This window comes from Topomyia yanbarensis, chromosome 2, assembly GCF_030247195.1.
Source record: "Topomyia yanbarensis strain Yona2022 chromosome 2, ASM3024719v1, whole genome shotgun sequence".
NCBI lineage: Eukaryota > Metazoa > Arthropoda > Insecta > Diptera > Culicidae > Topomyia > Topomyia yanbarensis.
Window position 1 is genome coordinate 16464374 of NC_080671.1, and position 16109 is coordinate 16480482.

Genomic DNA, 16109 nt, shown 5'->3' on the forward strand with positions numbered 1-16109 from the left:
AAAATTAATATATTATCAATCGTCAGAGCATCAATCGGTTTCTGCTTAATAACTTTTTTCTCAGGCGTCAGATCGTTTCGTGGTTTTCGAGACTTTGTTTCTTTGTTAAATTCCCTATAAAAGCCGCGTAACGATTTATTTTTATGAAGTAATGGGCGACTCCTGGAGAAATTATTTTGTGAAAGTTAATTTTCCCATACAAAATCCCATGTAAATTTCAAGCAGGCGCAAAAATATAGTTTCACCGATCGAGCTAAGAATTTGCACAGTTGTTCTAGGACCCAAATGGTACTTAAAAAGTTGCTCGGACGAGAAATCTAATTTTTGTCCCACCCCAATCACCCGCATCCAGGAAAGTACAGCTGGTGGATTGGAAATAAAACGGGAAGTTGCACAAACGTTTTTTTTTTAAATTCTTCCTCCCGTGCATTCATGTTTTGTGGATCGAATCTTATATGAAATTTTGTTTATTTTCTGAATCTGTAATTAGGTTTGATGAAGAAGTTTATTTGAAAAAGTTATAAACGATTTATAGACCGAAGGATCGTCAAATCGTTGTGAGATCACGAAAGAATGTGTATATAACCCCTTAAGCACTTGAGGAATTTATAAATGTCACGCTAGTATAATTTTCTGTTCACGAAACAACTTGACAGCGTTTTAATAAAACATTCGAAAAAAAAAATTAGTCATTATATCTATATTATTATGTATTATTATATTATCGTTACAATGCAACTGTAACTTTAGCTCCGCACATCCAATACAAGAAGTTAGTGGCTTTTTAGAAAGATATTTTTGAATACAAAGAGAATCCAGACCATAAATATGAACAAAATTGTAATTTAAAAAAAATAAAAAATAGACATTTTTCGTTACGTTACTACACTGAAACAGTCAAAACTTATATTAGTTAAAAAAAATCTTAGTGATCAAATATTCGTGAAAATCTTTCTAGTTTTATTATTCTACTCTCCATAATGAACAAATTCCTTTAAACGGATAAAAAATTCAAAAATCGTTTCATGAAATAGAATTTTTTAAAATCAATAATTATAATTCAGAAACCATTTTTCTGTTTAATTCCACTTACTTTTCTATATATTTTTCAACTATTTGGCAAAATGTCGAAAGTTGGATTAGGTAACTTTTCAATGGTTAAAACACTACCGAATCGGGATAAAAATATTGTTATTCCAAAATAAGACAAAACAAAAACGTCCTTCTGGTATACAAGCCGGCGGAATTTCCATAATAAATGAAATTATGAACGAATTCATGAAACTTGAGCTTAAGCTACCACCCCTGACTGCTACTCAGTTATCGATCTGGACTGGCTGAAGTTGCACAGAGAATAAGTAGATAATTATGATTGGGAGTAGCGAAACATCTTTCAATGTGCAACTCCTGGTAAGCCTACACTGTTTAATTGATCAATACCGGCGCCGGCCAGGCTGGAACGTAGATCGCGGAAGGAAAGGGAAGGAATGTTAGTTCGATACTTGCTTTTGCTAGAGGCCGTGTATACTGCTTGCGCAGTATCACGGAAGGAGGATATTGGTTAGTAAGTATACAAGTTGGATTCTACTTATTCATGACCGACGCTAGAGAGATGACTCCACTATCTGGACTAGAATATCGAACCATCAACTCATGGACCGGAGACCAACGGCTTTACTTCCTTTCCGAAGAAAGACGTGACCACAGATTTTTTCATCTCAGAAAAATCTCAACGACCAACGAAATATTGTTGTGTTTCCATTGAATCTATCGTACTCAATTGACCTTTGCGCACGAATTAGTCTACTTTCTCATCTCGATCGGTTCGGATGCTAAAAATCGCGCTGCTTGTTAAAAGTGGAGCAAACCATAGCTACCTTCAGTCTACGGTCTACACCAGGGACGGGACATGCGAAGACGGTCTTTTTTCCCTCCCGAAATTGATGTTGCTTAGCAAGAAAAAATATGCTTGCAAAATAATTTCAAGCAAATGTCGATGCTAGTGCTGTGCCGATGCGGTATAGATTCCTGCCGATGAGGTACAGATTTGTGCCGAAAATGATAGAGCTCAAACATGACATGAATTATGTTGTTGTTTAAGATTTGTGTAAAACAACATTAACCATAACTGTTGAGCAGAATAAAAAAATTGCACGTGCCGTCCTTGCATTTTGCATATCTATTTAAGTGCATATACATGCATCTAAAAAACATGTAAAATATACACACCTAGAAAAAATTGTGTAAATTTACGTCTCCTGACCATGACATATATTAGCATCAAAAATGACATAGTTTCACGTTTGATTTTAATTTTACATGTCGTTGAATTTTGCGAGTCACGTAATTTTACTCCATATATGGCATTTCTTTAAAATGTTTAAGGGTGTAATTTTATGGCACAGCGCTTACATCTTACATCTTTACATCTTTCATGTAAAATTAAACAGAACACGGTTATATTTCGTCATTTCGTCAATTACAGTTTGTAAGACTGTGGCAAGTTTGGAATTACGTCAACGATAAAATTCAGATTTTTTTGGTGTGTATTTTCCAAAAACAACTACACTGCGAGAAAACGAAAATCGTCAAGAAAGGTCCGGTTCGCAATGATAGGCCATTGCCGGTTCGCGGTGACATTTATTTTTTTCACTTTGCATATGTACCGGTCCCAGGTCTACACTAACCAATTGCTACAAGCAATCAAAGCAAGCGATGAACAACTGTCACCTGTTGTTGAAAATTCTTCCACGTTCAACAAAATACATTGTAGGGAAATTGATTGAAGAATAATGCAGATATACTCACGAGAAAATTATAAAACCTAACATGAATAACAAATGTCCCTATAACCCTAACTTCTCGTATTCGGACAAAGGTCACAATGGTTCCGTTCGATTTCTGAGATTTTTCCCATTGGAAAAACTGCAAAATATGTATGATTTGCAATACGGAGCAGAGAAATAATTAACAATAGGAGATTTTGGGGACAAAATGACCCAGTGCTCGTATTTCCCGTATTTTTCGAGAAACGGAAATATTTCCGTTCAAATACTAAGGTTATTTCCCTTAAAAGGGGTATGAAATGTAATTTTCTAAGTGCCACTTCAAAAGTTATAATTTAATGTATTTTCACTTCATATTTACCCATTGCGCCGATTTGAAAAACGTTAAGCGAAGTAGGCGGGAGTTTGATATTTGTCACAATATGGAGGGGGGCTTTGAGAATTCAAAAATGAGTATTTTTTTTGCGATGCCCTATTCTCCATACTGCTAATAGAATCTTTTAATATTATCCGTGCAAGTAGGAGGTGCCAAATCATGTTGGCGAATTTCCGTTATAGCAAGGTCCATATTAGGGCATCGCAAAAAAAATTTTTTTTTGAGTTCTCAAAGGCCCTCCCTCTCATATTGTGATAAATGTCAAAGTGAGCTCAGATGCCAAATTTCACATCATTTGGACAATTTTAGACCCCCGCCCACTTCGCTTGAAATTTTTTTAAATTGGTGCTATGGGAAAATATGGAGGAAAAATACATTAAATGCTATAACTTTTGAAGTAGCAATCAGAAAACCACATATTATATCTCTTTTGAAAGGAAATAATCTTATTATTTGAATGGAGATGTTTTTATTTCTAGAAAAATAAGGAAAAGGTGGGTACTGGGTCATTTTGGCCCCAAAATCTCATTTTTTTTTTGCTCCGTGATGCAAATCATACATATTTTGTAGTTTTTCTAATGTGAAAAAATCTCAGAAATCGGACGGAATCCTTTTGAATTTAGTCCAAATACGAGAAGTTGGGGTTATAGGGCTTTTTGTCATTCATATTAAATTTTATCATTTTCTCATGCATATATCTCTATTATTCTTCAATCAATTTTCATAAATTGTAAGTTGTTGAACGTGTAAAATTCTAAGGAATGGAACAAAAATAAAAACGTTAGTGGTAAAATTCAGAAACATCAACTTTTTGATATTTACTCTACAAATCTCCTTTTTTTCATTTTTTGTCCTAATACCTCAACTTCCCCTATTTTTCCAGGAATGAAACTTTTCTCATGTGATCTCTAAGCATATTTTACAATAAAAGTAGTAAATCAAATAAGAATTTTGTTGTTAAATGAAATTAATATGTGCGATTTTATGATAAAAATGTGAAATCGACACTATATGTCAGATAATTTGATGTTCCTGAATTTTACCGGTAACGAATCTATTTTTGTTATAATTCTAAGGATTTTCCACGTTCAAAATGACCCAGTACCCCACTCTCCCCTATTTTGCTAGAAGCAAAAACATCTCCATTCAAATAATAAGATTATTTCCTTTCAAAAAAGGTATAAATTGTAATTTTCTGATTTCTACTTCAAAAGTTATAGCATTTAATATATTCTTCCTCCATATTTTCCCATAGTACCAATTTAAAAAAATTCAAGCGAAGTGGGCGGGGGTCTAAAATTGTCCAAATGATGTGAAATTTGGCATCTGAGCTTACTTTGACATTTGTCTCAATATGAGAGGGGGGCCTTTGAGAATTCAAAAATTTTTTTTTTGCAATGCCCTAACGGGTGACTTTGATGTGTCTATATTTTAGACGTACACGTTACAGTTCCGCGGTACGTGTAGTATTTTTTGTGTGTATGCTGTTCGCAAACGGTGCGCTTTTTGGCTTCTAATTTGTACGAGATGAAAAAGCAGATTGATAATGCCGTCTTTAATGGTGACCACTACACCGTATCGCAAAACGAGTCTTCGGATTGCACTACCAGCTGTACTCGAAAACAAATCATGTAGTCGTACCTCGATTACAACATTCTCCATATACATGTTCAACAAAACATATTTGCATTCTACCTAGCCCAAAGATATATCACCCATTGAACTGCATGTTTTCCGGTCGAGATATTACTGGCAGAATTTTTATTGTAGAACGTAAGTTTTTTGGAAAATATCTCTTTTTCTCGTGATTCCTGAATCCCGGAAATGAGAAAACACTATTTTCCGGTATCAGAAATCCCGAGAAATCTGAAAATTCCGGGATTCTATACTATTTCTATATCTAATAATTCTATATTTCGTTCAGAAATCAATAAAATTGTATAGTGTGTATAGTTTTATACTAAATTTTGCAAATTTCATCCCATTCTGTAAAAGAAAAAAATTACCACATTGATAGGTGCATTTTTTATACAGTATATCCAAATAGTATATTTTCACTTATCTATTTTTGAACTAAACTAAAAGTAAAAAAATCAAAGATGAGCAAAATAGTTTAAAAACCACCGAATCAACAAACCAACTATTTGGATAGGTTGTCTGTAAAGCCAATGTTACAGAAAATTTAGTAGAAACCCTACTAAATGAAGTGCACAATACCTATAATTTAATAAGTCATGATTTGCGTTTCTACTTCATCTCCTCTGAATGTGGCATTGACTTAGCATCAGATTGGTTAAAAATTTCTTTTGCTTCTCTAGTGGAAGAAAAGTAGCATAGTAGAACTCTTCTAAGCAGAACTTTTGTTTCTTGCGGGACATCACACTCGATTAGTTGTCATGCACTAAATTAGTGCCTGACTCTGATGAGACGAAGTCGAAACGCAATCCTCAACTAGCTATAAATAGCCATCGCACGTTTGGGTTGTAAACCCAAAAAATTGTAGTATTAGTCTTAAAGTTGTGATTTACTGATTTTTTCTGAACTACCATATCTATAAAAAGGTTCATTTTAGCAACCAAACAAAAGCAATACCGGCCGTAAAAATTTCTATATGCAACTATCTACACCTAGTATCATAGAGAGGAATACTTTGAAAATCGATCATTTTTTTCTTGTCATTAATAGTCATAATAGGCATCGGTTATTGTCATTAATAGTCATCGGTAACACAAACGATGTATAAACTTTTAGTATGTTTATTTAGTGAACAATTGCAATTTTAACGGATTTATCCATTTTATAGAGATTGATAGTACTATTTTAAAACTACGGTTTATTCAAGGTATTCGGACAAAAAAGGAAAAATGAAACATTAAGCTTGAACATAAAACCCCATTCCACGTTTTTCTAAACTTTCTTCTTTCGCTCGCTTGCTCTAATTTGAGTACTCTGGCTCTTAATCATAAAAATGTTTCATACCTTCCACACCCTTGCTATTTGAATGCCCTTATAACATGTTTATTCATATTGTTATTTTCCACTAAAACAAAACTAACCTTCAAAAATGATCGCGCCATGATTTATGTGAGTCGTTGAACAAGAAAGTTACAAAGTATAGAAACACCCAGTCAAAACGCCTGTTTCGTGAAACAGCCCGCACTTATCACTCAAACAATTGATCAAACGTTGAACACAAACGTGTGGATTGTTGTACAATCCAAATATTATTCTTGGCCGCAACGGTTGCTTTTATATTTGTTAGATTTATATTTTCAGCTGTCTTAATAATTTAGGCAGCACTTTTCAATATTTAGTTCTAAAGACGACTTTGTCAGTATGTTAAGTATGAATAACTCCCTTTTCACTTGCAAGCCTGTATTGTTCCACTATGAACATTATTAACATATTCCACCGCCACTAAGAGCTCGAAAAAGAAACCGCGCGCGTTTTTCCCCGTCGTAGAACAGTTACTCGACCGGATCGGACTACACCTGAAAGTAGAATGACAGCCTACACACCGTTTGTCGGTGAGCCCAATTTGCGTTACGGACCTTCTTCTGCCATAAGCTTCGAACCTCGAGCGACCGGAAGGGTAGAAAATGTGGCGGTTTGTTGAACGAGCACCACGGGGAAAGTGTAGATAGTTTTCATTCAGCACTGATTCTTTTTTTTGGAAAGGATAGAGTTAATGCGGTCGACAAAAAGGATACGAACGAGGGGCAAGGTTTTTCATTTTCCAACAATTGTCCCTCCATTTCAGCCCGAAAGGGACTGGGTCGATGCTATCACGATTGGGGAAATGTTTGCAATCACGGTTGATAAATGGTGTCTTTTCGTGATTTTTTTGGGACGTGTTGGTGAAATGTTGCAAAAGGCACTATTAGGTGTAGCATAAATATTTTCCATGGTTGACTGTATCATTGAAACGCCGTTGGATTCCCCCGCAGCAATGAATAATGAATAGGATTCCCGACAATGTCTATCGCTACCGGAGTCGGTCGATCGTGTGACTTGTGTCCATTCGGTAATGGGGGTTTTGCTTTTTTTATTTAGTTGTATGTATTTTTCTGTTATAACCATTGTGGTGCAACTTTGCCGGTTGCTGAATTGAGGCTTTGGAACTATACTGTGAACGCGACCCAGCCCCTGGCGTTCTATCACACCACCTTTCCCGTTGGCCTTCGTGCGGATGATGGTGGTATCCTTTCTTGTTCAATTTCTGGTTCATTATTCAGCGCGGTCGTTTTTCAACGACGGATTGTGAAAGCTGATTGTGCCGCTCATCAACTATTCATGTTCGGATCGAACCGGATTGTATCGCGGCGGGTGGGAGAGGAGCTGATGTAACATTGATTGTATAGTGTTTTCGCTTTATCATGTAGGAATATTCTAGACAGGAGCGAACTGTTATTTTGTGCGATTAATGATATTATATTGTCTGCCTAGTAGAGCGTGAGAAAATTTTAACAAATGAAGGAAAGATCTATACATACCACAGGATAGGGAACTTAATCTCGACCAATTTTTGTTAAAAATTATCAGTCAGCATGTTTGAACTGAATATTCCAGATTACAACTCCGCTTCACACTGGGCCACAGGCCCCAAGATTAAAGAAGCCCCGCGCTAAGGATTTATGTAATTCCATATTAGATAGTATAGCTAGCGGCGATAAGAAAACTACAGAAAGGTGTGCTTCAAGATAGCATTTGGATCATTCTGCAATATTTATGTAATACAATAAACAGATTTTAACACAGTTTTCGGCAATGCTCATATGCCAGCCAAAAAATTCTCATTTTTTTTAGGGAAGAAATTGATTCCGTGACAGGAGGAATACTGCATTTTTTAGTCATTCCAAATGCCGTCTATTATTGGCACGAAAAAAATTAAACTTTTCATAGCAGCAAACAATCTAGCCTGGCCTGAGCCTAAATATTATCCACTTAGTAAATCGGTCTTGATCAACAGTCTGGTTTCTCATTTTGCTCAGTTCAAAATCTCCAAATCTCTTCGCTGCTAAAGCAGGGCACGCCATCAAATCTACCCGCGTATGATCTATTAGCAAAAGCAAAATTTCGGTCTAGCTAGTATGTGATACGCGAATATACACAGAGGCACGTAGCCAGAGGGAAGGGGGGCTAGGTGGCTAAAGACCCCCCCCCCCCCGAAATTTACCAGAAATAAATTTAACAAAGAACATGTTTTACGGTAACCCTTAACATATTGGTTGGTTTAAACAAATTAGTGAGAGAATGTTGAGGAAGATTGCTGTTTCGAACTACCAAAAACGCCGCTCACGATACCTACTCAGTGTGCTGAGTGTGATAAAAACAGTTCCTTTCATATTGTGTAACTCGTCGGAAGGATAAAAGAAACTGTTACTTTCATTCTTGGTGTGATGATCTGTCGAGATGAGTGAGTCGCAGAAGCAAGAAGTGGGGTTCCAGCTCAATACGGAGGTTATTAAGTTCCGGTTTTTACGCATAAGACATTTGTAATGTGAAACATTTGCTGAAGGTGAAAATGGAGGTCACGCTAACGGAAGTCGCCTTTACCGAGTTAGGCATTCAGTGTTGATAGCGTTCAACAAATAATCCCTGGCGAAACCAGTCATTTTGCATAATAGCTTGTAGCACGTGGTTTCTGTAATGCCGCTATAATTGAGATCCGCATATATATGGACGACGACAAAATCAATGCTCGGCTTCAAGAACTGATACCACCTACTTGCACCGGGACCATTAAAAGATTTGCATCACATTTGGAGGAAATGGAATTCATTATAATTCAAAGAAGTAATTCCCCTTATTCAAAATGGTGTTTTTATGGTGAGAATCCAAGTGTATCGACTCATTACCTCCTACCTGACCCTGCACGTACAGAACATAACGCAATAATATCACTACACACATTACATTTTTGTATAGTCTCTAATACCATCACAGGAACCACAAACAATTGCCAAATTTGTGGTTTCTGTTCAGGTAATATTGACGGTAAAAGCTGCGTCAAGTATCTCAAAATTGACAGCCCGCACCATCATTGAGAAAGTTCACACTCGTGGTCGGAAAGGTATGAAACAAGGATGAAATCAGATATTCGCGAACGTGTACATCGCAGTAACCACGATGATGACACGGAAAAGTACGAGGTAGAAATGAACGACCACCAAGACGCTGGTGGTAAGGAAAAATATTTCCCAGCCTAGTGAACAGGTATCCATGCGCAATCGATAGTCGCTCGCACGAGATCTGTAGGACAACCATTAACGTTTTATCAAATTTATAAATACATAAACGTCCGTTTAGCTAATGCATTGTAACGAATCGAATAAACTCATCAAAAATGAGCACTTTATCGCGTGATTGTCGCATTTAACAAAACTCAGATATTAGATGTTGGCCAGAATAAAGTTAGTTAAATTATACGTAAATTGAATTTCTGTAATAGGTTAATGCACTGCACGCTTAATATAAATAGCAGGCTTCTCACTCAAGCGAGCTAGGCAAAAAATATTTCAATTCGCTGATAATAATATAGCAGAAAGGTAGTTTTTGTTAGGTGGCATTCTAATGCAATAGTATTTCTATTGACACTCAATTTCATGTTTTTGCAGGGAATACGCTCCGCACTAAAAACACTGTTAATCCGGAAAACCGTGATATGTTTAACAATCGAACAATAAGCAAGGAAAACATGTAAAAGTAAACAAGCCAAAAAGTGGGATAACAGTGGTTTTACTGAGATGTTCATATTCCCACGTATTATATACACTTGTATACTACTATAAACCTAACTGATATGCAGAAACGTACACAGTAGGCGTAGGATTAACTGTAGTGATTTTATCTTTACTTTCCATCAGACGTCAATTTATGCTAAACCATATATTAGTCAATCAATCACAATAAACTTAATGTTGCTAACAGCAGCAGCATTTTAGTACCTTTCGATGGTTTCTTATTAATGTCTATATAAGTTTGGAAATGACGTGACAATACAGCGAACAGGCATCAGTAGGCTATCACGGAGAGCGACTAAAATGTTGTAACTGGTTGAATCTATAGGTCAATAAGTTGGGATTATTGTTTCAATTTAATGTTTTTATATGTAGCAGTCTTTCGTTTTATTGTTGTTTCCTATGATGATCAAAAATTGCGGAGAAAAGAAAGAAAAAAGAATTAATCAATTGAAATGTAACTTCTGTATCGATTTTGTATTTGCCATTTTCGGCAAATTTGAGACTAAGAGAAACGAAAGCAATGAAATTGAAAGACGTATAGGTATTCTAGAGCGAATCAGTTATAAACTTAGAACGGAAAACTAGGACTAGGCAGGCTCATATGTATATAATTCAAAAGGAAATGTGAAGAATTCTTTGCCTTCTGCTAAGTAGGAGTTGGACGTTGCACCCAAGTCTACCGCATGGTCTATGGTAGAACATAACTCATCATCATGTTTTACCGCCGACGTCGGCGGAAAAACATGATGATGAGTTATGTAAGTGTAACTTGTAAATAAATAATAAAAATCAAATTAAACATCAATAATCCGTCGATGTACTATAGCCTTTCTTTTGGCAATGAACATGCTTTACAGGATTTTTAGTCTCAATTGCCTTACATTTGCAATAGTTTTCATATTTTTTTTTCAAAATTTCATCAGATCAGAATTAAAGATTTATGCAATAATTTTAAAGCCCCTCCCGAAACAAAATCCTGGCTACGGGCCTGCACAGGGGGAGTGCTATCATTATGTAACTTCAAGATGTGAGAAATATAGAAATATATTGTAAAATGTTTGTGTCGCAGTAACGGTAAATTTAAAATGAGTGGTAGGTAAAGAATTGATGTGGATCAGACCGCGGAGTTTGGGTGGGTTAGGCAATGGATTAGGATTGAAAATGAAACGTGAGAGTGAGAGCGATAGTGAGCAAGAGTTTGAGCTGGGGTTTAGTCTATGAGATTACAAGGCTTTGGGATGTTTTTTTTGGACAGAAAAATGTGCAACACGTTTCCGATGTGCCATTGAAACTACTCTCATAAAACAAGTAAACGAATGACGGTCGATTTCGTTTAACTTGTTGAACATTGCGGAAAATTCCATTAAATTGGGACGCCATGCTTCCCCGACAGAAATCAAAGACTCACTGTCAACGATCCCATCGCAGGATACGAATACCTAGTGTATTCCGGCACTTTGGTCTGCTAAACGCCAAGGACGACAAGACGTGTTGCTGCTGCTATCTTTTATACTCGACCGTATTGAAACGAATGTTCGTTCATTTTTATGTTTATCGCATTTCGTTCGTTCGGTGCACCGCCCCTTGGGCGAACGATGTACAACGAACCGAGTACATAACAAGAAATACTGTGTGCGCGAACAACATTAGTTTTACTTGTATTGCCTACGTGACCACACCACACGCACATACAACGAGCAACGCGGAATGTCTATCGTGGGAAATGTGGAGGGAAAGCCAAAGCCGCGCTCGGTTCGTGCCGGTCTTCAGTTCGCTGTGGACCGGATCCACCGTCTGCTGAGAAAGGGCAACTACGCCGAGTGTGTCGGTGCCGAAGCACTCGGCTACTTGGCAGTCGTAATGGAATATTTCGCCGCCGAGGTAGTGGAGCTGGCAGGAAAGGTAGTCTACGATTGAAAAAGACTAAGATTATCCCCCGCCATCTGCAACTGCCCATTCTAAATGATGAAGAGCTGATCAATTTGCTCTCCGGCGTGACTATTTCCCAGGGTGGTGCGTTGTGTAATATCCAGACCATTCTGCTGCCAAAGAAGACCAAAATAAAAACAGAAGAAATCGGCTACCACCGGAGAGAAGAAAAAAAACGCTAGTAATGGTGGTGATAAAACCAAAGATTGCCGCTAAGAAACCGGCTGTGAAGAAGATCAAAGCTGCTCCTGAAAAGGCGGTAGCAGCAGCCATTAAACAGAAGGCCACCAATCTAAGAAAATCACCGCCGGTAAGGAGTAAATTCGCGCGTCACCAATGTTGCCAAAACAGTCCTTTTCAGGACAAACAAAATCTACATTTAAGCTGTTAATACAAATGCTACAATTTTTACTTTCTTCTGAAAGGTTGTATTAAAACCAATTTTTCTGAATGAAGAAATACGAAAATATCGGTATCGAAATCTAACATATTCAAACATATTCGAACAAATGGACTCTCATATTTCAACCCTGAAAAGGGCATTTAATGATAGTGAAACAATTCATTTGGCAACAGCAGAAATTTCGATATATGTCTAACCATGCCAAAGACAGTTCGTTTCCCTATACCCAGAGCTTCTGTGCTTGACTAACCGAGACATCACTCGGTACCAGCCAGTTGCTTAAGGGGGTCCTCTACTCGCGAGGCCTAAAATTGAGCACTTTTTTGGGAATAAATTGTAAAGCATTTACTCAATGGATTTTGAAACTTTTTTTTATTTTGAAGATATATGTTTTGACTTCTCAATTTTACATTTGAAGACGAAAAGAAAAATCTCTCGCGACCTTGAAAATTCATTGATGACATTGATGTTTAAACTGCATGAGTCCCGCTTAAGTAAAGTTTTAGAAAATTGGGTAATCTGTAATAAAAAAAACTCATATTTTTATAATCATAGTCACGTTGGCTATGTTTAGACGAGAGGGATTTCTTTTATTTTATAATTTGTAAAAGTTATGTGACGATTTGTGAAAATTTCCAATATTTACGTCATTTTTTGGCCTATTAGAGGCCAAAAAAATGGAACAAATTGACATTTTGCAAATCCCTCTCGACCAAACATAGCGGTATATTTTCTAAACAGTTGGAGAAAAAATTGTTGAAATCGGACCAGTACTTCTATGAAAGTCTTACTTGTCCGCCTTAAAACCACTACTTTCGGGAAAACGCGCTTAAAGATAAAGTACGGTGTATAACTTAATAGTAATACCTTACTAGATAATCTATTATACCGGGTCCGAATAGCTTACCTTCCTCATCATTGAAATGTTCTTGGCTTTGCACATTTGGCTCTCTGTTGAATTAGGGCCTGTTTTGCCGTGACACCCACTTTGCGTTCAGTTAGACGTTCACTGTCGAGTCGAGTAGCACATCTTTCAGCTTCAGTCCCCAAGGTAATTCCCATCACCTCCATAGCTTGTAAGATCGATGAAAATCCTTGGTTGAAGATGCTGACTGCCAAATAAGTCACAACATTGACTGCTTGCCTGCCAAAATTTGTGCGTTTTGGCGCTAAGCTATTCACTATTCAATTTTAATGACCATAAATGCTGAATACGAGTTTTGTGTTGGATTTTCGATATTTTTGGTGTTGAAAAAAATACGGACATCAACATGAAATATACGCTTGGGGCACGATAGTTCAGTCGTTTGGGGACATTATATGTCACTACTATAATGTAGATTTAAATTATTTTGGTTCATGATTATGTGAGAAAAACGCCAACATGAAGTGAAGAGGACATAAAGAACGCAATTGTAATTGTTGAAGATGGCCAGTATTCGATCAGCCCCTACAAAAATTCAATGCTACACTCGAAATATTACGTACTCTTGTGAATGGAAAGTGCTCGTATCAATGAAAGCGAATCAGATATTTCGCATGAGTTAATAATATAATAATTTAAGATGTTGTTGAAGTGGATAATCGGAAAAATATGATAGAAAAAGAGAAGGAAATAGAATAAAAAAATTCACCGAAGGACAAACGTGGTCGTCCCAAAGCTAAGCAGCCACGTGCACAACTTCCATTCCACACTTTGGCGGCGACGATAACAGCGAAGAAGTCATTCGTAAGTACAAAACCAGGCGCAGCTGCTGAAAAAATATTTCCTTCCGTGGCTTCATGAAGCCACGGATTATTAATTAATGTGATTAATCTGAAGCCACGGATTATTAATGTGATTAATCTTTAAATAATCTGCAATATTCATACTCTTCAAATAAAAGTTGAATCGCTGATTTTATAAGCGTGTGAATATAGTAACGTATCATACCCCCCAGATTTTGAAAACATAGAAAAATCGCTTTATTGGATTTGGCTTGAAAAATATTTGGCCAGATATAAAATCATTGTCAAAATGTTGGCAGATGTATAACCTTTCCAACGAATGCTTGTTTATCTTAATCAGTGAAAAAATGCCATCACGCAAGCTCGTCAAAAAATTGACCTACTTGACCCAACTCTAATCTATCGAATGAAATTAATTAAATTCAGTTAATTAATTCAGAATTCAGAAAATTAATCAATTTAACAGAAAAAATATATAAAAGGTTCAAAAATGATTGAAATTAGTTGGAGATAGTTGCCTATTTCCACGTGAATTCACTGTTACCAGCATTCAATTTCAATGCCTCCCTCATTCATTCACTTCGAAGCTGACTAAAGTTTCACGTAGATTCGAATTCTTTCAGTTCAGAGAAAATACAATTTTTTTTCACAGACCGAAGCATTAAATTGTCATATGTTAACAGATTGAAGGCAAACGTTGGCGTCATTTGGATTTAGAATGTCAGTCAACAGTTCAATCTATGCCTGGCGGATTTTACGTTGGAAACCCCGCTCAGAACCAATAGAAAAGAAATATTCAGTTAGCAACTGAACCTGGATTTTAACCGAAAACAATTGAATGACTGCACTCCGCCGAATGAATGAGTAACGAAGTCAACAACCGAAGCATGGTCAAAAGCTAACGCGCCAAACCTTGTCAAATAAATGAAATAATGAAAAGTTCGTCCTTTTCGATATTATCTAAATTTCAAAGTCAAAATTCAAATTTCAAATCGTTTAAAACTAATTAAAATTCGCTAAAATACAAAAGAGTTACCGCAAACAACAACGACCATGTTCATTCCTATGACCTTGATGTCAAACAGCATTGACTGGTGCGTCGACTATGTGGGAACAGAAAAAAAGTCAACCGCGAAGAATCATTTAATCTATTTCGTAGTTTATTATTCATACTGCTAGTCAATCTGTCCTTCCAGCAAAGTTTTAAATAGCTATCTAACCGCAAAAAGTTATCCATATATTTCGAACACGAAACTTTGCGGTGTTCGTGTTTGCAGTTCGTCTAACCACCACACGGGTCGGCCGATTTGCATGCAAATGCATGCTTTCGACAAGTTATCAGGACATCCACTGCGAAAGCGTGATGATATCGATGGGTATGTACTGTTTTTTTGTATCGATGGGTATGTACTTTTTTTTTGGGTTTTTGGGTTACATTTACAATATGTGCCCATGACAATGTATATAGTGGCGTGCACTGTAAAAATGTCAGTTTCCCAACCACGGTTCGATGTTTATTTTCATGGGAATTGTGGTTGTAATAATTTTTTCACCAAACCTTCATTGAAGCTAGAAAAAGTTAGCGGTAACAAAGCGGAAAAGTTATTGATTACAGCTGCACCATTTGATGGACATTGGCATTGTGGAAACTGTTTTCAAGATTCTGTAAATTTTACAAAATGTTAAAATGGTTTAATTTGGATGTTAATTGCCTATTTTTATCTATTCTTTAAACACGCATCAGAAAATAGGACATGTCAAGGTTATTTTCGACTGATCCTACCAACATTGGTGCTATCATTAGTCAGAAAACAGTCGCCAGACGACTTCCAACCTTAACACAATTTGCTACGCAGAATTATTCATACAAGGGCAAATCACAAGCCTGGCAGGCACTAGTCCAGGACTAATGCGGTGAACGTGATTTTGTTATTTTACCATCCTTGCGATTCAACGATTCACGAGCGAGAATGCTGAAACTTTGCGCCATTTCTTCCTCTGTGATGAGCTTCTTTCGCGGGGTGAAATGGGATATCGCAGAAATGACAGCAAACCAGAACACGCAATTCTGGCGCCTGTAGGTTTGTCATTAAATTTATTTCTCGTACGCTGATCCAAGTGTTAGTATAATGAAATGTAAGTAT

The 16109-nt window shown here is 36.7% G+C and overlaps 1 protein-coding gene across 7 annotated transcripts in view; it reads right to left on the reverse strand.

Annotated features, from left to right (window-relative positions):
• The window catches only part of LOC131681691 (dual specificity protein phosphatase 3), a 165253-nt gene that overhangs the window by 16149 nt on the left and 132995 nt on the right, over window positions 1-16109 (reverse strand). Inside the window, exon 1 of one of the 7 annotated variants that reach the window (XM_058962654.1) lies at window positions 6219-6442. The exons of 5 other annotated variants lie outside the window; for them this stretch is intronic. In XM_058962654.1, the coding sequence (XP_058818637.1) occupies window positions 6219-6239 (21 nt within the window). In that variant the 5' untranslated portion in view covers window positions 6240-6442. Of the gene's footprint in view, window positions 1-6218; window positions 6443-16109 lie in introns of those variants that run through there. One more of the 7 variants, XM_058962657.1, reaches the window with a different exon arrangement.